The following is a 25,136-nucleotide window of genomic DNA, read 5'->3' on the forward strand; positions in this document are numbered from 1 at the left end:
TTTCTAGTATTTTTCTACCTTTGCACTAGTTACCATCCATGAATCAAGGAGCACTTAACTCATGACCTATAATCCGCTTGTTGACCCTAAGCCCAAGTCGGTGGAACTTATAGCCATTATACCCGATACTGTTATAATTTATATTATAACCAGTCACTTAAGCCAGTAATCAATTGATTAATAAATATCAGGCAACTTTGAATACAAGCGCAATTGGTAGGTATATTGACCGTAAAATATAAAGAGCGCAATTGGTATACCAACCGTAAAATATTAGAGGCGCAATATTGGTGCAATGACCCTAAAATATATGCAGCACAATTGGTATATTGACCTTAAAATACAAATTTTGTTTTAGGCGCAATTGGTCCATGCCCGTGAAAAATTACCGAAAACAAAGGTAAAATGTACAATACCTATTTTTTAAATTTATTTCTAAATAAGCAACTGATAATTCTAGAAATTTGAAACGTTTTACAAAACACTATGAATCTCAATAACTTATATTGATTAACATTTTGATTACTTTAAGGTGTTGTTAACACATTTTTACGTGCGGCAAACAATCGTTTTTTTCGTATCCATGGGAACAATTTATGCATAAGCCAAAGGAGACGTCTTGGCCGATATTAAACTGTCGTCGAGTATTTTTTTTTTTTAGTTCAGTATTGTAAAAATCGAAAAAAAACCCAGAAAGAAATAGTGGTAGTTCGTCGCGGTCCTTGCTCGCTTCACATGTCATTTTGGTCACCGCTTCCAATCGAACAGCCGATAAGTTACTATGACATCAATAATTTATCGTAAGTACTAATTAACATACAAGTCTATGGTAACCAGGTACCTATTATATTATATAGGTAACTACCCTACATTTGTTTACGGTGACGCGTAGACTGTTACACATTATAATAGTACCTATGAGTAAATGAAGAATAAAAATCCATCGCCGACGTCAATGCGCGTGCCATATTTAAACAACAATGTCTGCTAATTTTGCTGCTCGTTCCTTGTACATGAATATTATTGTATTCAGCGAGTCTCGCGTTTTTTTTTTTTGATAAGTTTCCAGTTATAACTACTGTAATAATAGTTTAAAATAATAAATTAATAATCTCGTAGACCATCCATCACTTATCAAGTATTTGGAAAAATATATATAAGACATAGGTCATAGGTGTAATAATATAATATAATATGATGTATTTCAATGTGTTTATTATCCAGACAGATTAACTTTTTTTGAGTTCGTATTTTTTTAAACATTTAGGTTCCTACTATATCACATATTGTGCTTAATCTTCCGTGCCAAATATATAATAATAACCCATTTTTAATTGCAATTATACCTACCTAAAGTTTTGAACTTATTTTATAGCCAAGTGTTTTCATTATACATATTGTATACCTATAGCCCGGCTATAGGCTACAGATAATATACAATTCCTATATATAATAGTTTTGTATCTATTATTATAATTATTATAATGTCTGTTATTTTTTTAGAAATATTTTAAATTATTGTCATTAATCACCAACCAAGAAACAAGCTTGAATAAATAGGATGTTAGTGCTGCACGCTATATTTATTTTCTCCTTCTAATAACTCACGATCAAACAATTTACGTTCAGTAAAGTAATTTGTGTTTGTAAGTTCAAAAATATAAGAAAGAGTGTACCATCAGTAAATTTGAAAGTAAGAATATAGGACACTTTATCGGTGTTTGATAATTATTTTAATTTTAAAGTAACATATGCGGCCGTTTTAAAATTATTATACCTATTGGCTATTTTAAAGAGTTATAATTCGCTTTTAAATTAAAATATTAACAATTGTTTTGAGGTGTCTTAAATAATATTCTTTATACGTTTGATAATCAGTTAGTTAGTTCACTCTATTGTTATAGCTAACAACACAATATTAGATCTGTTAACCCAAAAGTGGAATGCTGTTTCTGGGTTCTGGGTCAGAATAGTGTGTTGTCACAAGATATATGAGAAATGAGAAATCGTTATTGTAAATAAATAAAAAAGATATTTTGTTAAAAAAAAAAGTTTTGAATAACAATACCTAATGGGACTATTAAGATTTAATATTTAATTTATTTTTATGTTTACCTAAACTTATAATAACAATTATTCAACTTAAATTTTAATGACGTCTAAAGTAGCTGATTTATATGAATAATCCAGGGAAATATTTCAAAAGTTGAATTATTGATTTTTATGAAGTATTTATATTATTGTGTACTTATTAGTTTTTGAGCATATAAAATAGGCTGGTAAATTAGTTTTTTTTTAGTGATTTAGGTATTTATGATTAACTTACATCATAGTTTTATACTAATATATAATGTAATATATTATATTATAACATGACCAATGGTTATGGGCCAGGAGAAACACTTTAAGGCACCTCTGTGCTCTGTGCATGTATAATATGTCAATACTGATCGTATACACACACAATTTTTCCAAGTACGAAAAGTAAATGTAAATATACATACTATATGTTTGTTTCGGTATATTTTAATACATAGATACGTTGTTTGGAGAGGTCACCTCCATTCATTTTGTTTTAGGCGGCCCGTTATGTGTCGCATGTCTTGTTAACATTATGCCACACTAGTCATGTTAACTGTATTTCCAATCGTCCGTTCATCCTGTCAACCCACTCGTACACAAAAAGTCCCCTGGCACCGGTTGGCATCTGCCGTGCGGTTCTTTATTTTTACCACGGTTTTTGACTGATATTTACTATTTTTATAATTTGTGTGTATTTATTTATGTATATCCTTGTTCATTCGTTGAAAATTGTGTCATTTCAAATGAATAAAATTTATACCTACCTAAACAATTTATAAATTGTAGGTATCATAATATATCGGCATATTATGTAAAATCACAGTATACCCATTTGCGTAGGATCAAATATAATGAAGGGAAGAGGGCTGAATCTCCTCATTTTCAATGTGACACTTCAAGAAAAGCTGTGCCATGGTTAGGGCTCTGACCTCCTTCACCCAATTTTTGTCAACGGCATACACTGTTCTTTGTTTATTGCTATAAGTTAACAAAAATTAAACTAACTATTGTTAATTTGATAGGTAGTTGTTTAATTAAATCGATTTATAGCTATATATTTTTGTGATTTTCAAATGTTACAATAGTTAATAAAAGAGAGTGGGTAACGTTCTACTTGTACCTACATTGGGTGTATAGAGAGTCACTGTAATGGATGTGTTAAATTTGAGTTCAACAATATAAAATCATTGTATACGAAAAACAATTCTGAACGAAAACTGCTTGTTGGCCTATATGACCTAGCTACTAAATAGGTATATATTTTTTTATTTGATATTGTTTTGATTTAAAGTCATTTATTATATTATACGAAATTATAGACCATCAGGGTAAAATAATTTACAGTTTCGTGATTTTAATGAGTTTTGTTGAAATTCTAACTTCAGATGCTTAGACGCTTACAAAAACAATTGTGTGAAATACGCTCAACTTTTTTTTTAAATTTGTTCTAACATCAACTAATGAGAACCTTGTAACATATTTTCGTGTTTTTTGATGGGTCAAACATTTTGTTAGATATCGAAATTCATTTAAAAAAGCGGGTAAGTCGTGGATGTCGCTCTGCTTACAGTAGGTTAGAAGTGGGTTACTGTAATGGATGGAATTAAATTTGAATCCAATGATATTATATCATTGTATACGGAAAACGATTCTGAGCGGAGACGGTTTATTTGTCTATGATATATTATAGATTATTAAAAATTATCAAATCTTAGATTTAAAAAGAAATTTTTTTATGAATTTCTAGCTTAAAATAATTTGCGAATTTTCGTGAATTTTACGTAGGATACTTGTAAAAAAATATTGTGAGTATATATTTCTTTTATTTTTCAACTGCTATTGTAAAAATATGTTAGGATCCTTGTACTAAATTTTCAAATCTTAGATATAAAAAAAAAAAACTTTTATGAATTTCTATAAAAGATAATTTGAACATTACCATAATTTTTATGTATTTAGTCAAAATTTGAACTTTGAATGCTTATAAAAAAAAAAATCATGCCAATGTATTTTGAATATTTTTCAACTGCTATTGTAACAATAATATGTTAGGAGCCCTGAAGCCGTTTATTGTCCCATAACGTAATGACAAACACAAAAATAAAAACATACATCATGGTATTCAATGCATTCCTCGCTCCGCTTAGAATCTAAAACTTTTATAATGTACTAATCTACGGAAATATATTTTTCAGAGTTACACCAAAAACCAAAATTGCTTTGGTATAAAAATTCGATTTTCCTTAATTTTGTTTTTTGTTTATATCAGTGCTTTTAAAAATTATTGGGAATTTTAAATTTTGATCTCCCAAATGCACTAAATATGGGATAGTTGCGTTATTTTGACTTCATATACATAGATACGAAAAAACACACATCATTGAATATCAATATATTCATCGCAAAAACATCGAAATTAAAGGGGGCAGGACCCGTTTGGACCAATTTTCCTAACACACAACTCGTTTGGACCAATTTTGAAGACCCGTTCGGACTAAAAAATATTAGTTTTATACAATTCGTTTGGACCAGTATTTTCCTTCCCATTTTATAGTGCACTATATTATGTACTAACCAAAATACTAATACTAACCTAGTAAGCAGTGGCGCCGAAGTCCTAAAAATCTAGTAGGGCGAAAAATATTTCAAGAGGCCCAACATCTTAATATCGGGAAAAATGGCATACCGTGGAGTGGAAATGGTCAATATGAAGCGGTCCTATATCTTAAATTTTCAAAATATGTCGGGCCATGGCCTGACCTTATTATAGGGTTCGGCGCCACTGCTAGCAAGGTTAAGGTATAGGAACTGGGCTTCGATGTCACCACTGCGCATACGTAGAATATAGTGTTTGCGATACTAATATATAGGTAACCGCAATTATTGTCAATTAGTATTATCGCACCGGCCGATAGGGCTGTGTCGTAACAGATATCATTTATATTATATTAATTGTATAAACGTATAATGTAATTGTGGGTTTTTGGTCAGCCATCAATAATCAATATTATAAATAATTTTGTTCTCTACACACTCTACACAATCTACAAATTAGTTTACACAGTTTAACGGAACATCTAAGCGGGCTTTTTAGTAATTATTTAGAAGTAAAATATACGAATAAAAAATTGGTCCAAACGGGTTCACAAAATCCTGGTCCAAACGAGTTGCATTTTTATTAGTGTCCCTAACGTCCCTGGTCCAAACGTGCCTCGACCAATTAAAGGTAGGGGGGTTAATATTTGTTCTGGGAGGGCCAAATCTTTGAGTGTAACATTTAATGTTTGATTTTGAAAGTCACACGAATCTACAACTACATAACCTTGTAAAATCCTCATAGGTGCAATCTCAATAAAAAAAACTAAGGGTACTTAAGCTACCTATGCATTTCCCCATTTTAGTTTTTTTTTTTTTTTGTTAGGAGAAGTTTTCGATACATAACCTTGAACGCTATTTATGGGCGCTAATTTTAAAATTGGGGTTTCCAATAGCCCTTAAGCCCTCTTCCTATTTGCGTCTATGCTAACATAATTTATGTAGTAGTACTGAACCGTGAAGTATAGTAAAATAAGGTTAGGTTATTATAACAGATAAAGCAATAACACTTTTCTTAGATTATTTTCACACGATACACGAAGTTGCATTAATAGTATTTATCTTAACATTAAATTGAAGTAGCACTTACACAGCTACATATTTAGACGACGTGCTTATATATTGCATGTCATAACGGCAGAACTATAAGTAAGTTAAAGTTATGGTAAAACAAATTCAGATTGTACATAGAACCTGAAAGTTGGCCACTTGTTAGTCATCTTACTTTCATCGATCAAAAAAGTAGTACAATATTATATTCCAAAGCCTTCTTTTATAATTACTTATTCGTATTATGACAGTCTATAAATATATATTATTTATTTTTATACCATAGAAAATTAGTATTAATCTATAAAAGAATAATTTTGACATCAATATTAAATATAATGTAATAACTAAATAAATCTGATTACTTGACTGTTCAAAGGTTAATCACATTTTTTCATCATATAAAATGTATATTTTAATGTTGTAATTATGAAATTTATCATTTACCAATTAATGACACAATTATTTTGAATTATTAATGGTTATACAAATTTCTATCTATTATCTATAAACTATAACAACTATTAACATATACTATAGAGTACATTTTGGATATGTAAAAAAAACTTTTGAATCTTCTCTTAGGAGTAAAACTTTTTAGTTCTTTACTTTTTTGTGATTAAAACAAGTTGCGGGCATTATGTCGCAGGACATTTTTCTTAATAACTGACTGGTTCTCGAGTGCCCAGTAGCTTATGTTTGCAGGAAGAAGTTTTGGAAATAAGATTACAATTAATATTACTTCTCACGAATTAAACGTTGATATTATGTTCTCAAAGTAAATTAGCTGAATGAACCATCAATTCAATGTTATCAGCCCGTGAACTTTACTTATGGATTTGAATGTATAAAAAACTGTCATCGTGTGTGGCGAGCGATTATTTCCAACTGTTGAATAAGTACTATGTAGTTATTTCCCGGTTAAATTCGTCAAGCAAAGTTAGATTGAGGCTAATAAGTAAAGTAATAAGGTTTGATAATCTCGCTGTGGGCATTCCACGCTAGTATGTTATTAATAACAAATTCAGCCCCGTAAATCCTTACGATGTCATGATTAACAGGCACCTGTGGAAAGCGTGAAGCCAAAATTTTAATATTCAGCAATACGTACCTACTACTGCAGTAAAAATTACCATTTAGCCATAGTGTAGAGTAAACTAAAATAAACGAATATCTTTGCCAAAACAGTATCTATACAATTTTTACTATAGATGAAAACTGTTGAGTGTGACTTGGCGTGTTGTAATTTATTTTGCATTTTTTACACATTTCCGGTTGCGGGCCGAGGTAGCGGTGCTCCATGCAAAATAACAATTTGCGCTCCCCCAAAAATCGTAATATAAAAATAATATCATAGATATTGTGCCATAAAGTAGTGAATTCGAGTTCGTCTACGGAACCATATTTACTATTTCACATAATATACACATCACAATCATTCTATTTTATTCTTGGCCACAGGGAGTACATTGATATTTCCTGCGACTTGTAATACATGTAGAAATATAATATACATTGTCATAAATAAAATATATTACTTTATGATGTCATTCGGTACCAGCTATCTTCGATCATCATGAATGGAAATTAATTTCAATATAGTAAATTTTAGGTTTAGTTATAACAATAAAATTGGAGTATTAAATGTATGTGTATTATACAGTACCTATAAATCAACTCGCGTATTTAATAACAGATATTAATACATTGAAATATTTTGATTTAAATATTCGCATAAAAAATTTAATGATATCAAATTTTGTACCCCCTTCTTACTCGATATTTTGCGTCCCTGACAGGCGCCCACATTGCCAGGCCCTCAGCCCTGTACATTTCTATTGCTAAAATATTTATGTATTACATTGAAAAAGATTAATTTCTTAGGTTTGTCGTACCATTTATGGGCATAGAAGAGCGTTACGTCCATTGAAACGTTCATCGTGCTGTTAATTTCCGTTACACACGTCATTCCCATTTTATATCTTTTCTGCTTCCCCCGTAGTATATTATACGCACGCTTTTAATTTATACCGTATCATTACGACTATTTAATATCTATTTTCTGAAACTTTCATGAGTATTTAAAGTTTTGGAATGTCACGAGCCGAGGGTAGTACACGGGGGTTTTAAACGTCCCTATATAAATAGGCGCATGGCACGTATTTGCCGATTGTTGTACTCAGTGCTGTGGTTGAAAAATTAGTGTTGTAGTTGTAAATAATTCAATTATTATTTTTTTAAATCAAAATTCAATTATTATTAAAGATGCCACCAAAAACGGTAAGTAATACAATTGGCTGTTAGTATAATAATGTTGCGTAATAATATATAATAGTAGGTATTGCCATATTTTAAATCAACTCTAAAGTTGAACTCAATTCCATAAATAATTTTTCGAAAGCATCTGAAGTTGAAACGATGAATTCAACTGTATATCAACGATTTCCTGCAAAACAATTTTTAATTTTTCAATTATAACTCTCAAATAATTATCTTAAAAACTTGAAACATTCTAATGCTGTTACTCAACTTATTAAATATTTATATTTAATTTAATTTTTATGATAGTTGGACTAATTTAAGTTTCAACTTACATTTGCGTTTGAAATTTTTGATTTTTTTCTATGTTTTTATACCATTTGTGCTCGGTCAAAAAATTTGACGATTTTCACAAGGTTCATCATAAGTTTTTATAAAGGAGTTTTTGAAGTTTATTTTACACGAAATTCGATATTTAAACGAAGACATATGAATATTTTAGTTATTTTGTTGTAATTTAAAAAAAAAAAAAGGAGGGTAAATCGTGGATGTCGCTCTGCTGTACAGTAGGTTACAAGTGGGTTACTGTAATGGTTAGAATTAAATTTGAATCCAATGATATTATATCATTGTATACGAAAAACGATTCTAAACGAAGACGGTTTATCTGTCTAGGATATATTATAGATTATTAAAAATTTTCAAATCTTAGATTTAAAAAGAAAAATTTTTATGAATTATTCTAGTTTGAAATAATTTGCAAATTTTCGCGATTTTCGTGATTTTTACATATGTTGTCAAAATTCAAACTTTGGATGCTTGTAAAAAAAAATTGTGACTACGCATTTCATTTATTTTTCAATTGCTATTGTAAAAATATGATAGGAACCATGTATTAAATTTTCAAATCTTAGATAAAAAAGGAAAATTTTTTATGAATATTCGTGATTTTTACGTATGTTGTCAAAATTTAAACTTTGAATGCTTGTAAAATAAAATTGTGATTATGAATTTATTTTATTTTTCAATTGCTATTGTTAAAATGTGTTAGCCTTGTATTAAATTTTCAAGCTTTTCTGCCTAACAAATAAATTTTTATCAATATTAATTTAAAAAAAACTAACAATGATCGAAAATTTCAAATGACTATGAATAGTTACACTTAAGTCAAAAATTTTTGAAAATTGCATGGTGGATAGAATATACTTATATAAACATTTGGTGAAAATTTCATGTATCTATGTTTATTTGTTTTAAAATTACATCAAAAACTAAAATTGTCGAAAAATGATTGTGCGTAAAATTTCCCGTTTTTCCCTTAATTTTTAGTTTGTTTTTCTCGATTATTTAGAAAAGTATTAAGAATTTTTCCCCTCAAAGTATCAACTAGATTCACTTTCTGATCGAACGAGGTACTGAAGTCAAAAATCGAAGCACTTTTACTGCCCCAAAACGTGATGACAGACACACAAAAAAAAACACACATCATTGTAAAATCAATACATTCATTGCTCCGCTCAGAATCTAAAATTCGTATAATTATATTTTATATTATACACCACAACGTTTTTAAATATTTAGATTAATTTTAAGATAAAGCATATTTATAACACGAACCGCCTATTTACACATTTCATCGGTAAATCGGTTTTGATACTACAATTAATTAATAACGATGCCATACAATATAATTTGGGCATATATCAATTGCGCCGTAAATCACAGGTAAAAAAAGAAAAAATATGGGATAGGAAAAAGGTATACATCAATTGCGCCGATCGATACTTCAATGTTATAAATTGTGTTCGTCAATTGCGCCGATCGATTCTTAAATACATCATTATATAAATATGTGTAATACCTATTATTTCTATTGATTACAAAACTTAAAGATTAGCATTGTTGTATATTTGGTAAATAAGGAACTTACTAATAGGTTTTGCAACTATGGTTTTTACGTGTGTAATGAAATATGATATTTGACCATTTGTTCGACATATTTTTAAGTGCCTCACAATATGATGAAGCTGATGTTGTCAGATAAGTCACTTTTATATCAAATGTTTTAAAACTTTTATAGTCATCGACTTTTAGATTATAAATTGTTTAAATTGTGTGTAATGTATATATTTTTGTTTATTGTTGTACAAATTATTATAAAAATAATATAATTAATATAAATTAATATAATATTAATAATAATATAAATTAATATTTAACTAATATATTATAATATAATATAATTATTATAAAAATTAAAACTAACCAAGACAGTCTGTGTTATTGTCAAATGCTCCGGCGCAATTGATGTATACCTTTTTAATATACATTTTTTATAGCAGCGCAATAGATGTATACTATACAGTATACAGGCAGTGTCCCAAATCCGGTGTAATTGAGTAACACCGTACAATTTATATACCTACTATTTTAATAATTAATAAAATATAATCAATGTTTTCATTAAAAGTTATTCAACCTTAGACAGATTTTTCATATACAATGTTTTAAAATTGAATACCTATATCAATTACAGTGATTTAACTCATCAATAAGGTTTATTTGACACCTATTCAGGCAAATATTTTTTTTTTTTTTGGGGGGGGGGGGCTACAATTTTGTTACAAAATGAATATAATAAGCTTGTATTTATTATGAATTCAGTACCCGTGTACCCATGTATAGCGAAGTGGTTACCTACTTGCCCTGCATTTTTTCTTTTTAGCTGTTTTACTCTGATTGATGATTAAATTATAGATTTCACATCAAATATGGTTAACTGCACTGTTAACAGTATTGAAGGAATTACATTTTAAATTACTAGATAAAAGAACTATACGGCGTACACATTTTTAGTTTTTTACGTTTTTATGTTTAGTTTAGTAAATTTTAATCCATGGTATTCATAAATATTTTGAATTAAAAAGATCGGATCAAACTATTTTAACCAAATAGTAAGTTAACCTAATCATTTTTAAATATACGATAAAATATCGTAATAAAGTAGGAAACAATTACCTTAAAAATAATTTAATCTCTCTGTAGTTGAATGTTTAGTAATTGAATACGATTTAAACTGTTTTGAATAGTTTTGTAATATGACCTATAATATCTAGAGGCATTCTTTCTGTTTATTACCTAGTGATTATACATAATAATGATGCAAAGTAACGGCATTATTTTTATACACTAACAAATTTAAAGGTTCTTTAAAAAAATTTGTGAAATAGAATTTTTGTTGAAAAAAAATTGTTTTTTTTTTTTATATAAAACTCATTTTAAGTGTACAAAATTCATGAAAATAATTTTTATTAATGTAATTTTATAAGCATTCAAAGTTTGAGTTTTTACAACATATTATGTAAAAATCACGAAAATTCACAAATTATTTTAAGCTCGAAATTCATAAAAAATTTTATTTTTAAATCTAAGATTTGAAAATTTAACACAAGATTCCTTACAAGTTTGTCAATCTTTATCACAAATAAAAAGTCTACCGAAAATTCAAATTAAATTTTTATGAGCATTTGAAATTTAAATTTTTACAACATTGGATTTTCACTGGATTTCACATTTGGCGATTTTCTTATTTTGGTGTAAATCTAAAAGTCTAAAACAAATGATCGCAGATACTTGAAAAATTTTCACTGAATGTTTATATAGGCATTTTCTATATTTGATAAAATTGTCAAAACATTTAGATTTGTTTTGAGCTGTTTACTGACATTTTAATTTTTCAACTTTTTTAGTTTTTTTTTTCTATAAATATCGATAAAAATTTATTTGTTCGGTAGAAAAGCTTGAAAATTTAATACAAGGCTTCTAACACATTTTTACAATAGCAGGTGAAAAATAAAATAAAAATATAGCCACAATTTTTATTTACAAGCATTCAAATTTTGAATTTTGACAACATACGTAAAAATCATGAAAATTCGTAAATTATTTTAAGCTAGAAAATTCATAAAAAATTTTCTTTTGAAATTTAAGATTAGAAATTTTTTAATAATCTATAATATATCCTAGACAGATAAACCGTCTTCGCTCAGAATCGTTTTTCGTATACAATGATATAATATCATTGGATTCAAATTTAATTCCATCCATTACAGTAACCCACTTGTAACCTACTGTACAGCAGAGCGACATACACGACTTACCCGCTTTTTTAATATTTAAACTGCTATTGTAACAATAATATGTTAGGAGCCTTGTATTACATTTTTAAGCTTTTCTACCCAATAAATAAAGTTTTATCGATATTAATTTAAAAAAAAAACTAATAATGATCGAAAATTGCATATATACCTATAATAAATAGTTCAACCTAAGTCAAAATTTTTTGAAAATTGTATGGTGAAAAGAATATACTTATATAAACATTCGATGAAAATGTCAGATATCTGTGGTCATTTGTTTTAAAGTTACATCAAAAACCAAAATCGATTTTGCCGAAAATCGATTGTGCGTAAAATTTCTCGTTTTTCTCTTAATTTTTAGTTAATTATTTAGAAAAATATTGAGAACTTTTTACTTTTGACCCCCTAAAGTACCTACTAGATTCACTTTCTGATCGAACGAGGTACTAAAGTCCAAAATCGAAGCACTTTTATTGTCCTAAAACGTGATGACAGACACAAAAATAAAAACATACATTATGGTAAAATTAATATATTCCTCGCTCCTCTTAGAATCTAAAAAATATCCCTTTGTAGTATTTTATAACTAGAAAATTCAAAATAATAAATGTAATATTATGTTGTCTTTGTTATTTTAATTGTTCAATATATTGTTATATTAATTTTAAGTTTAACCATTCAACTTATTATATTTTAAAATAACGAATTGTAATATAAAGGCTAATCAGAACAAGAGATCCGGACGAATGGCTAAAAAAGGCGGACAAGCAGTGCTTCAAGAAGAAATAAATAGCGATGATGATTGGACAAAAATTATAGAAAAGCCAGGAATGTATGGTAAAAAAAAAATATATAAAATAATATAATAACAATGATTGTATACTACTAACTCGTTTTTATTTAGTCGTTGACGTTTATACAGAATGGTGTGGCCCTTGTATACCAATGACGGCATACTTAAAAAAAATCAAGTTGGAATTAGGAAACGAAAATCTACATTATGCTATAGTAAATATTCATTGCCTTTATATACGATTTTAATATGCAAAAATTTGTAGTAAATACACAATCAATTGAAACAAGTATGTAGCAATAGATACATATATAGTTGGATTGGGTTAGAGAGGGTTGAAACGAGGATTATTCTTAGATAGCTGAATAATGTAGGCATTAAAAGTTTAAATATTTTGTAAAAAAAATGTCGTATTAGTTATTTGGCTAACATAAATTAACTGATACATACCTAACAAAGATAAAATATCTCTAATGAAATTTTAGAAAAGTTTTTTTGAGAATATAAATGTTTTTTCATATCATTAATATTTTAGGTTTATTTAAAATCTGTATATAATGTAAGTAAATTAGATGTATAAATAATTTACAATTTATAAAATCTGCACAGCCGTTTAGGAATGCATAAAGGACAGGCAGACAAACAGATAGAAATTCATTTTTTTCTTCTAATTAAGCTTCAACAACTGAGACCATTGGCTGTTGGTTGGTTGGTACTGTTGGGTTTCTGGGACTGTAGATTTTGGAACACATGTGTGTTTGGCTTAGTTTTTAGTGGGCAACCGAAGGTTTCTGCCATGCCCGGTTGGGATGTGGTGGCAAATTAATTTTGATATACACAGATTTATAACATTTATTCATTTTTTTTCGTTTAATATAGTACATATTTGAATAAATAAAAATTTGTTTGATTAAAATAATTTAAATCTAGGCAAAATCTGACAATATAACTGTGCTAAAAAGATTTCGACAAAAAAGTGAACCTCATTGGTTGTTTTTTTATGTAAGTATATTAATTATTAACAGCTAAAACCCATATTTGATTGATATTTATACCGTCAACTATAACTATTTGTTTTTTATTATTAATTATTCAAAAGGATGGGAAAATGGTCAATATCATTATTGGTACCAATGCTCCTAAGTTAATGCAATTAATAGTGGATGAATTGGAACAGTATGTTAAGTTCAAAAATGGTGAAATCCAGAGAGAGTTTGTAAGTATATATATATAATTTGTATTTCTCCTATGAATACTACAATGCTGAGTAATACACAAAAACAACATTTTTATAAATTAAGATACCACTGAATAAAGTAACCGACGAGGAGAAAAAAAAATTAATCGATACTGAAAACTATCTAAAGCAGAAAACAAGAAAAGAAAAACAAATAAGAGGTTTGTATTTCTATCAATATATTATATTTTGACTTTTGATAATGCTTCATTGTACATCTTCAATTTCTTCTTGGTTATTTATATTTAAATTAAAAATCTATTAAATAATTAATATTTATGAATATCTTACTTTAATGCCAGCAATAATATTTTGTTATGGAAGTTATACTGCATAAACCTACTACTTATTAATATTTTTTGCAATTATAGTTATGGAATAAATAATATTTAGTAGGTATAGCTATTATTATCGATACAAAAATAACAACATATAAACTACAAAAGAATTTTTCAATATATACTGCTGAAGCCATCGCCATACTATCAGCACTAAAACTTATTGAAAATGATACTCATCAGTATTACAATATTTTCACGGACTCCTTAAGTACCATAAACTCCATCCAAAATACATTTCATACAAACGACATTGCCACCACCATCATAAACCAAATAGAAAAATTAAAAAACCTGAACAAAAATATCAAATTCATATGGACACCAGGTCATTGCAAAATAAACGGGAACGAACTAGCTGACCAACACGCAAAAAAAGCAACATTATCTGAAGTCCCCAAACAAAAATACAACACAATAATAGACACAAAAAATCATATAAATTTTTTAACACGGAACATATGGCAAAACCACTGGGTAAACCAAAAAAACAAACTACGAGAAATAAAACAAAATATAAATCCCTGGCCACAAACAAAAACAACCAGGAAAACAGAAATAATAATAACCCGACTAAGAATCGGTCACACCCTCCTCACTCATGGTCACCTTATGAACAACCAAATACCAACAGAATGCCCCTCGTGCGGAACGACACTCACTGTTAAACACTTGCTGATCGAGTGCAGATCCAAAGAGGAAGAACGTAAAAAGCATAACATACCTTCCAACCTGTATGAAATTATCGGTCCCGACTGCCTACCAGAAACCATCATATCTTTCCTCAAGGCATTAAATTTAGAAAAAAGCATATAATAATTAATAGTAATAAGTCACTAATATTGTATAAACTGTTTTTTTTTCTTCCTATTCTATGTAAATATTTATAAGTATATAATTGTATAAAACTCAAAGCTAATGGCCTATGCTGCCGAAGCTGTAACGTTTAATAAAAAAAAAAAAAAAATAAATAAATAATATTTATAGTATATATATATATATTCCGGTTTAGCGTGCCGTTACCACTAAATAAAATACAAAGTTAATTTAACAATTTTTCAGAACATATTAAATATTAATTCATAGGTAAACATTTAAAAATTGTTATTAAACTGTTTCAAATGAACCTAGAGTGATGAAACTAAATGTACTGTATTACCAACATGTTTGATTGATGGTTTCAATAGAAGACTACTGCGAAGAATTTTATAAAAATATATATATATATATATATTACAATAAAGTAGTTTTTTTTATGTAATATCGTTATGAATCAATTTAATTATTAATAATTTAAGATTATAGAATGATGAAAAAGAGAGAATATTCTTTGAAACAATTTTCTGTCAACATTCAAATGCAAACATGTGTGATGTTTTTCCCTCACACGGTCAAGTACATTATGGTGGAAAAAAAAATTGAAGATGACGCCGAACAACTCGATAAATCTTCTGAATCCGTGATGATAGAAAAAAGGGTATGCGAGGTGGCCAACTCGTGTGCTACTAAATACGAGGAACTTATTGTTATTGACGCTAAAGAAGTGGAGTTGACGGAAGACAATCTAAACGACGTAAATTAACATTTTTAAAATTATTTATTTTCATAGCTCATTTATAAACTTTTCGGGTGCATTTGTACGTCAGATAGGATACATTGACCTTAACCTTATCAGGAGGAGGGTGGGCGGTGTTCTCAGATAAACTTGTGTAGGGCCAAGTTTTGAAAAGTGTTTTGTTTTAAAATTGTATTTTTAGTGTGAGATAGCCTCTGAAAGGTCAGGAGGGGCTGGATAGGACTGAAAACGGTGGTAACGATTCCGTTCGTGGAGATTTTATAGTTCCTGAGATGATGCGTATAGTGTGATTCAACTGTACGTTAACTTCTTTGCAGTGAGCACATATTTTTTAAATATATTCGTCAGATGTTAGTAAAAAATAAAAATTGTCGAGAATGTTGAAAAATCCGAAAATATATCTAAATAAATTATTAATTCTTTTAGTTGTTTTCTATGACAAAAGTTCTGTAGAAATGTGGAACTTAATTAAGCTTATTCATAGTAAATGCTCGTATTCTTAGTCTTAATATTATCTCCTCAGCCGTGGCGTATGATTTAAAATAAATATATCAACCTTATTATTAATATGGTAACTTAATCATATAATTAATCGTTAGTTGCTAAGGGTGAGGTATAGGTAACGCTAAACTATAACGTTATAAGTTATAACATTAATTATTATTAGATTGCCATAGCAACTGTAATTTATAACCATATACAAACCCGGTTTAAGCAACCCCTAACGGGCCACAAAACTTGGGATTTTTTTATGGACTACATATTTTTCAACATAAATTACAAATATTGTATTTTTAGATTTTAAATCATGAGGGTAAAAGAAAATACCTATAATCCTTGTTATAAATAAAAATATTAAATTAAACATTTATAGCTTCTAAATTTAAACAATATAATGCAAACATTTGCTTCAGAAAAAGCTAGCAAAAAAATAAAATTCTTATTTGAGCTATGTCACGTTTTATGAAAATAAAAATAAAATGATAGACAATGTTTTTAAATTTCATATTAGAAAGTTCATCAAGTTCATATTGAAAGAGCTTATTAGTTTCAAAAATTGGAAGAATTCAGTTCACCACCCCACCACCATCATTACTTGTTAGTTAGGTATTTCGAGTCTCGACAGCTGTCTAAGGCTATTTTTATTATGTTAATCACGGTGTAAGATTATCTTTATTATCTCGAATACCATTTTATTGACGCCTTTATTACTGATTACACTAAATATATTTTAATATTAATATTTATTTTATAAAAATAAAATAAAATATTTTTATTAAACATTTCTTGATTTGATACAAAAAATCTCCTCGGGTTGTGTCACACGATAAAAACAAATATCGTTTTTCAGCACTTAGTAAGTTACACCACGAAATAATTTCTTTCTGAAAGTTAAAATCAAAAACATCCATTTTTTTTTTTTTACATGAAAAATAATATTGAGCTAGATATACTATTTTTTTCAACATAAAAGTATTTTTGGATTGGATATGTTTTTGTCTTTCCAACTGATTTTTGGTAAGATTTTCGTTGCCATGGTTACTTATTAACAATAATATAAGTTTGATTCATACATTTTTCTTAGAGAAAACAATCGAGTAGCATAGTTTTACCATGTTGCCAGGGTATTTTAGTAAACCAACAATAACAAAGATCAAATTAATGTTAAAAATTAGTGTTGTAGTACCTTAGAAACAGATACACAACATCATAATTACATTATTTGACTGATTTTGCGTTTCAATACCTAGATTGCCTCTATAGCAACCGATAATTAATGTGATTCAATTACCATAGCAACCATGGTTGGTAACTATAAATTATGATATACATTTTTTCATAATTTTAAATATATTATATTATTACGTATTTATGATTAAATTTGGAAATTGTACATAAATTAATTTGTTACATCCATCAATTTTAGATGTTTTTTACGGAAAAAGAGTTTCTGGAAAGTTTTCCACAAGAATTGGTCGATCAGCTGTTGAGTAAAAAAGTATATTCGGTAATGTTGTCTATGCCCACTATAAAACAAGATACTACCCAAGAACCCGCCAAAGAAGACGAAAATTTACCTGAGCCCATCGATTTAATGGGAGTAATAGAACAGAAGTTAAGCAAAATAATTTACGGCAACGGAACTCCATTAAACCCTAGTCCGAATTCGTAAGTACCTTTTAAAGTTTTAACTATCAACATGTACTATGTAGTAACATACTACATAATTGTACCTATAATACCTTTGATTATATTATATACATACTAAAATTTGTAACCAAGTCTAAGACGTACACGCATTCGTAACCTTAATGTAAAATTATATTTATGAATAATTTTACTCTAATTGTATGAATTAAATAAATACAAACATCCTAGCGCTATTTAGACTTTAATATTCAAATTCACAAAACTTAAAAAACAAATGCGTGTGTTAAAATAATAAAATGGAACTAGTCTGGATGGTTGCCGAGATAGTCAAATAATGCTAACATTCAATATTAGAATGATAATAATTTAGAAAAACAATAACTAGGTTACTGAAAAACGTATTACAACGAAGTTTAAGCCTACGTTTCTCCATTCAAACAGACAACTCTTATTTCATCAATACGTTGGAAGATTCATGGACACTTTCCCGTCTGCCATTTCCTCGTCACGCGTTTCCCCGTACGACATATCCCCGTCTATTATAAGTATACTCATAAATATAAAATATAAGTAATAAAAACACAAAAAATTACCATAAAATATTTTAATGTTGTAGTTCTAAATTATGAGCGATTCCAATTATTAAGTACTCATTTAGATCACGTTCATCATTATGTAGACTCAATATTTTATATACGTCTACATTTCGCTATTTTATTGTTATATGTTTTCGACTAATATTTTTCGTAAAATCCAAATGATTCGTCGATAGACTAATATAAATAAACTAAATTTGATAAATTAATGTCTTAACAGTTTTTTGTAGACAATGAAGAGTTATTAATCCATTTAATTGATTATTTTGAAGAGACTTAGATTGGGAGACCAACTCGAAGAAATGTACGGCGACCTCCAATATTTGATTTGAAATTGTGGAACCAATATGATGCTAAACAAGCAGGTTTACCAAAAACAAACAATAATATTGAAGGTTGGCATAGGCCATAGAGCATTCTCGTCTTTGTTAGCTGCGGTTCATCCTACTATATGGTGACTTATTGAGGTTCTTAAAAAAGAACAACATTTAACTGAAGTAAAAATTAATCAATTTTGCTGAACAGGAACCTTCAGCAAAAAAGAAAAAATATCGAGATCTTGCTAGGCGTATAGAAAATATTACATATGATGAACGTGATCTAGATGAGTACTTAATTTGAATCGCTCATAATTTAGAACTACAACATTAAAATATATTTTATGATAATTTATTTGTATTTTTATTACTTATATTTTATTAATTATATTACACATATTATTATATTTACACGATCTCGGTATAGTTTGAATATTTTAGAAATAAATACAATATGGACGGGGAAATGTCAGACGGGGAAGTGACCAGATACCCGTTGGAATGATTACGAAACGATTATCTTGATTTGCATTCTAACGAAATATTCTAATTTTTCACAACATGTACGAGAGGTCAATCGAAGCACAGTTTTATAATTATATTTAATTGATTAAATATTTAAATCTGAAATTAAGAAAAAAAATGTATTAGTGTCCCGCTATCGCCTGTGAAGTATCCACAAAAAAAGAAAAAAGAAAATCAAGAACTCTGATTACCAATTTATGTAGTAATCTCTTATAAATATAATAAATATATTATAGATACAATGTATAAAATATTATCTTATATACACATTAGACATTTTTTATAATCTGGAAAATCTATTTGACTAAATGAATACTACACTTTTTTAAACAATTGTTAAGGTATTATTTTTGTGAGACTATAGCAAAAAATATAATACCTAATTATACATGAACTTATATAATGTTCATAACATGCAAAATAATCAAGTTATTATTTTTATTTCATATGGAAAATATCTAGCTTAAAACATGGAAATTAAAATATCTAAACAAACTAAACAGTGTGAAACTAAACTATCTAATAAATTATAATATAGCTGGTAATGAAGTAAATATTTATATTATAAACAATATAATAACGCAAGTTATTAATAATCAAGCTCTTAATCATAGTAAGTAAGTTAAAATACTTTATTCGAACATTTCTTACTAAAATACTGATTTAGTATTATCATTATTATTATTTTACCGATGTATCCTAATAGCGTTTTTCACTACACTGCACTGACTGTACCAGTGCATATTTTTATGTTTCATCTGCAAGATTAAGGTGCACTGAGTGTACTTTTTCATATTTAACCTCAATGCACTATGGCAGTTTTTTGCACCTAGTGAATGATAATCACACGAGATCCTAGAGCTCATGCGCCTTATCATTATCATGATAAGTATACCTGATCCACCTTGGTGCAATAGTGCGGTGTGGCGGAAAACGCTATAAATTAAATTGATATAAACACTTGATCTTAATAATTGCTTATATAATATGTAATATTATATTCATTTGAATATTTTTTGTTAATAAATAAGTATATATTGAGGAGCTGACGGTTTAGGAGATACTCCTATTTTAATATTTTTAATACGTAAGAATAAATATTAGGTGTTACGAAGATTAGAATAACCATAATATGTATCATAGGCTTGCAGATATACATAAGAAAGTAAACGAATCCGGACAAATATTACCATCGATATATACGCCCAGAAATCCGTTGAGTAAAGCTTCGGCGTTGACCATTTTGTTCAGCAAATTCTGTCAAAACATTGGATACGTTGCACCCCAACCACCTTTACCACAGGTTAGAGAACTGATTTAGTTACACGAAATACAACGTTTTAAGTTTTTTATATTATGTTTTGTAATTAATTAAAAGACTTAAAATTACCTGAACACGGTTATGTGTCTCTAAATCAATTATTGAATTATAAAATAATATATTATCTTTCCAGTCCTTGTTGTGACTTGCCCGTTGGAATCATGGTTAGCGTATTAAGGATATAATGAGGTGACCGGTTTGTATTTTAGAATAAAAAGATTTCTTTCTGGTTCACTGTTATTAATTTTATTTAATATTTTAAACACAACAACATATACGACATAAGCATTTTAATTTATTATGACAAACATTAACTTTCTACATATACGATTTTTTTTTTTTTTTTATTTATTTATTTAAGTAATTTACAATCTATACAACATTATGTACAATGGGCAAATTTGATAATTAATATAATATGAAATAACAGATCTACGAAGTCTGTTACACTCGCCTTAGAACGTCTATACAAAAATACAGTAATTACACGTGTGTACATGTGACTGTAACTCAGCTCTAATGTTGTGCGTTTATACGTCATGTGTGTGTATAATATCTATTTTGTCCCATTCAATATTTGTAACTTATTTTATTCTTAATGACTATCAATTATTATTATTATTTTATTATACATTTTAAATTTAAAAAAGATATGATGGCTTAGGAGCACATCATTACACTGTAGACGCCGATGTTGTTTTTAATTCTTTTTTAATCACATTGCATAGTCATGGTCACCAAACCAAATTTTGACTTATACTCACCAGCTTAGGTAAACACATATATTAGTGCATTATTTTTTTTACAGTACCTTGTCATTTTTGATATTAACAAATCCAACATCGTGTTACCGATCATCGAGGATCTCGAAGAAAAAGTAGTCTATTACGGATTTTTCCGTAGTGCTGATCCTGAAAAACCTAAGCTACTCTGCAAAGATCCCGAATTGTTAGCTACATATGGCATGGAAAAAGTTGGGTAGGCGTTCAATTTTATTATTATAATGTAAATAAATACACACAAGTTAAGCCTACATTCTATAGAAATTAGAAATTATACGAACCTATACTATTAAAAATTAAACACACACTTGGATGTACAGTAAATAAAAACACTGCATGGTAATTCATTTTCTATTTTCTGTTTGAAATCAAACATATGATCATTTTTTTGAAGTCTCGATAAAATAAGATCGTATCTATGGAATATGTAAGTAATATTAAAGTTTAGTGAAGTTAATTTTCATGCATAGTAAATTACTTGATTTTCTTCACTTGTTGCATACATCAAGATCGGTTAGACAGCCTTTAAAACAATAAAGTTAGTGGTCAAAAGTATTTTATTTTTAAACTCTTAAGTCGTAATAATTAATTAGGAAGTTGAACATTCGTAAATTTACGCAGTTTTTGTTTGTATTAAAATTTAAAACATGTTCGATGTTTCGTCACGCATGTAATTGGGAAAACAGAGGTTTTCACTTTCTCAAATTCAAAAATGTAATTTTAAATGATAAATAATAATTCAGATTTGTATAAATAATACAATTTTATAAGTACAATATTATAATATATGAAAACAATTTATATTGATATTGGTACGCCGCCCAAATATACATTTTTTTTGACTAAAACATAATGTAATTTTAATATAGTAATATCAGGTCACTTTATAATTATAAAATATTCTAATGAATAGAAATGATCAAGCTTGTATAAAATGTGCACATAAAATAGTATTCTAGGTACTCGACAGTTGGCAATGTTTGTATACTGTTTAAAACTATCGGTAAGCATGAATAATGGGCGCTAATAATATTGACGGTCTGAATCTGACCATGGTTTGTCCATGATGATATTTTGATCTCATAATTTATTATTTCATGTTGGTATAGTATTGTTGGTTTATTTGTTAATTTCAATATTATATAAGTCTTCACAAAACGTATGTGATTTGTCGTAACATGACACCCTTAAACTTTAAACTTACCTAAATATTTGATCAATTAATGGACATGAGTTATTTAACTTTTTACATATTAACCTAAACTATGACTCTTTTAGTTAGGTATTTTAGATGTTAGTTTTTCTGTTTTCAATAAAAAAATCCAATAAACTATAAAAGTTGTTGTTAGGGATAAACTCAGTGATGTCATCGACGTATAACGTTTTTGTAATTTTGTAATTTTGTAATTTTTTTATCATGTCATCCATACTCTAATTATAAGAAGCCCCTGCCTATAAACATATTTTTTTGCATAGCAAAGAGGCCAAATTGGTGTTGTCTGTGCTCATGGATGACAATGATAAGAGTCTTTTGCGGTTCGTTGACGTTGGGCCAATTTACGTGAGTCCAGACCAAGAGGTGGGCATTGACGATGCTATTAAATTTTTCCCACACGACTACGACGAGATGGACGGTGAAGTGAAGTTGTGGCTGGCTCAGCAGGAGGTCCGAGACGAGGAAGATACAAATATTGAAGGTGAAGTCGAAGAAGGAGTATTGGAAGAAGAGAACCCGCCGCCAGATCAGCAACAAGAACCAGAGCAGCCAACAATCGTTGGTTAATATTGTGTCTAATGTCTATGCACCAATGGGTTTCGAGTGCAGGTTCAAAATTTTCTAATCAAGTGATTTTCGAAAACAACATAAACCTCAGAAGTAGTTGTGATAAATCATTTTTTTAAATTAATTTATTTACTATTCAATACAATATAAAAATTAAAAGTATTCTTTACAAGACTACGAACCCAATATATTCGAAACTATTCCTCACAATAATGTACCTATATTGCCTATACATTTCGCCGTGATACAATATGTTTCCAAACAATATTTAGCAAAATACAAAATCTTGCATGTACTTAATCTTACTTATTTAACTACTATTATTTTGATTACTTCAATGAATAATAACAGAATATTTTTAGTAAATATTTAAAAGCTATGGCGTTATATAAATAAATAATTAAATCGATAAATTTTTAAAAAAATAATGGAATGGTAATAAATACCTAACAAACAGAAAGAACTATTCAGTTGCAAAACAAAAAATAAAATATAGTTTGAAATAAAAGTATTTTTTATTATTAATTACATTATAAATTTCAATTATTTAATGCTCAACTATTTAAGCAATAAGTGGTATGCTGCCCACATGGTTTACACTTTACAATTTAATATTCACATTTTACTTTAAACTTTAGTATTGGTTTATCACAACTAATTGATTTTCTTTTACTTTTATCATTAATAATTAATTAATTAATAACATATATTTTAATCAATGTTATTATCTAATAAGACCGTGGTCATAAATAGTTATAAATGTATCGCCAAATATTGGTAATATAATTATTATTGTTGTATGGTAATAATATTGTATGTTCGTCATAATGACATCATAATATTGTCATGACATAGTGAAAATAATGAAGGGGATCCGATAACACTGCGATAGCCAAGGTTAACTAGACGTAGCTTCAATGGTAAAATTTGCATATAGGTGTAATAAGACATTCAATTAATCAGGTATAAAATATTGTTACCTATTAGGCCGAACAGTATCGAGTTTATCAGTTTATAGCTCCTAGTCTTTACAAATGAAGAAATAGTTTAAACAATTCCGCATTTATTGACGATAAAATCTCCTTCAATCACCAATACTTTGAGGAGTTGTATTTCGCAAGCCAATCAATGAAAAATAAAAATGTTAAAAGCGTAAATTTATAATAAAAATGGTTTTATTAATTCATGATATTTTTATTACATGTTACCATTTGAAAATCAAAAGTTAATAGTGGTTTCACCAATAAATATAAGGGTGAAAAAAAATTTAAATATAAAACTGTTTTAGAAAAACATAAACTTAAAAGTTAAAAAAAAAAACAGTTAAAACTTTTCGAGGTAATTTGTGTACCCACTTAAATGGATCATCTTGTATAAGATGGGAAAAAATGTTTCAAAAGCACTTAAAATATACTTAACACACCTGGGAGTAATTTTGAGAAAAAATAATTTAATAAACTATATGAGGCACCTAGTGTATAACACATTGTGTATAAGTGACATTAAAAAAAAATCTGAGTTAAGTGCACAGCTAAAATACTAATTTTCCATTTTAGTTGGTGGTAAAGATATATAAGAATGTTATTTGTTTT

The 25,136-nt window shown here is 28.1% G+C and overlaps 1 protein-coding gene across 6 annotated transcripts; it reads left to right on the top strand.

Annotated features, from left to right (window-relative positions):
• The first annotated feature begins 639 nt into the window (after nt 1-639).
• Nucleotides 640-24,693, top strand: LOC107165271 (uncharacterized). Of its 6 annotated transcripts, XR_016191704.1 has the most exons (12): nt 7,884-8,007; nt 12,845-12,962; nt 13,030-13,133; nt 13,849-13,920; nt 14,018-14,134; nt 14,220-14,316; nt 15,792-16,066; nt 17,997-18,238; nt 20,802-20,961; nt 21,788-21,957; nt 23,238-24,464; nt 24,532-24,693. XR_016191704.1 is itself a non-coding variant. In XM_089227534.1 (11 exons), exons 2-11 carry the CDS (start codon nt 12,872-12,874, stop codon nt 23,542-23,544), a joined length of 1,635 nt encoding a protein of 544 aa, XP_089083660.1. In that variant the 5' UTR covers nt 640-800; nt 12,845-12,871; the 3' UTR covers nt 23,545-24,693. The 6 variants fall into 6 exon arrangements, 5 of the variants coding, with proteins under 5 accessions (XP_089083660.1, XP_089083659.1, XP_089083662.1 ...); XM_089227534.1 differs by lacking the exon at nt 7,884-8,007 and adding an exon at nt 640-800 and having other exon boundaries at nt 23,238-24,693; XM_089227533.1 differs by having other exon boundaries at nt 23,238-24,693.
• The last annotated feature ends 443 nt before the right edge of the window (nt 24,694-25,136 follow it).

Source organism: Diuraphis noxia, unplaced genomic scaffold (genome assembly GCF_037042655.1).
Source record: "Diuraphis noxia isolate RWA-SAM2 unplaced genomic scaffold, SU_Dnox_SAM2 contig0004, whole genome shotgun sequence".
NCBI lineage: Eukaryota > Metazoa > Arthropoda > Insecta > Hemiptera > Aphididae > Diuraphis > Diuraphis noxia.

Coding starts and splice junctions, on each gene's coding strand:
- LOC107165271 (XM_089227533.1), top strand. Junction 13,134..13,848: donor AAAATCTACATTATGCTATA/GTAAATATTCAT, acceptor ATTTAAATCTAG/GCAAAATCTGACAATATAAC. Junction 21,958..23,237: donor TATGGCATGGAAAAAGTTGG/GTAGGCGTTCAA, acceptor TTTTTTGCATAG/CAAAGAGGCCAAATTGGTGT.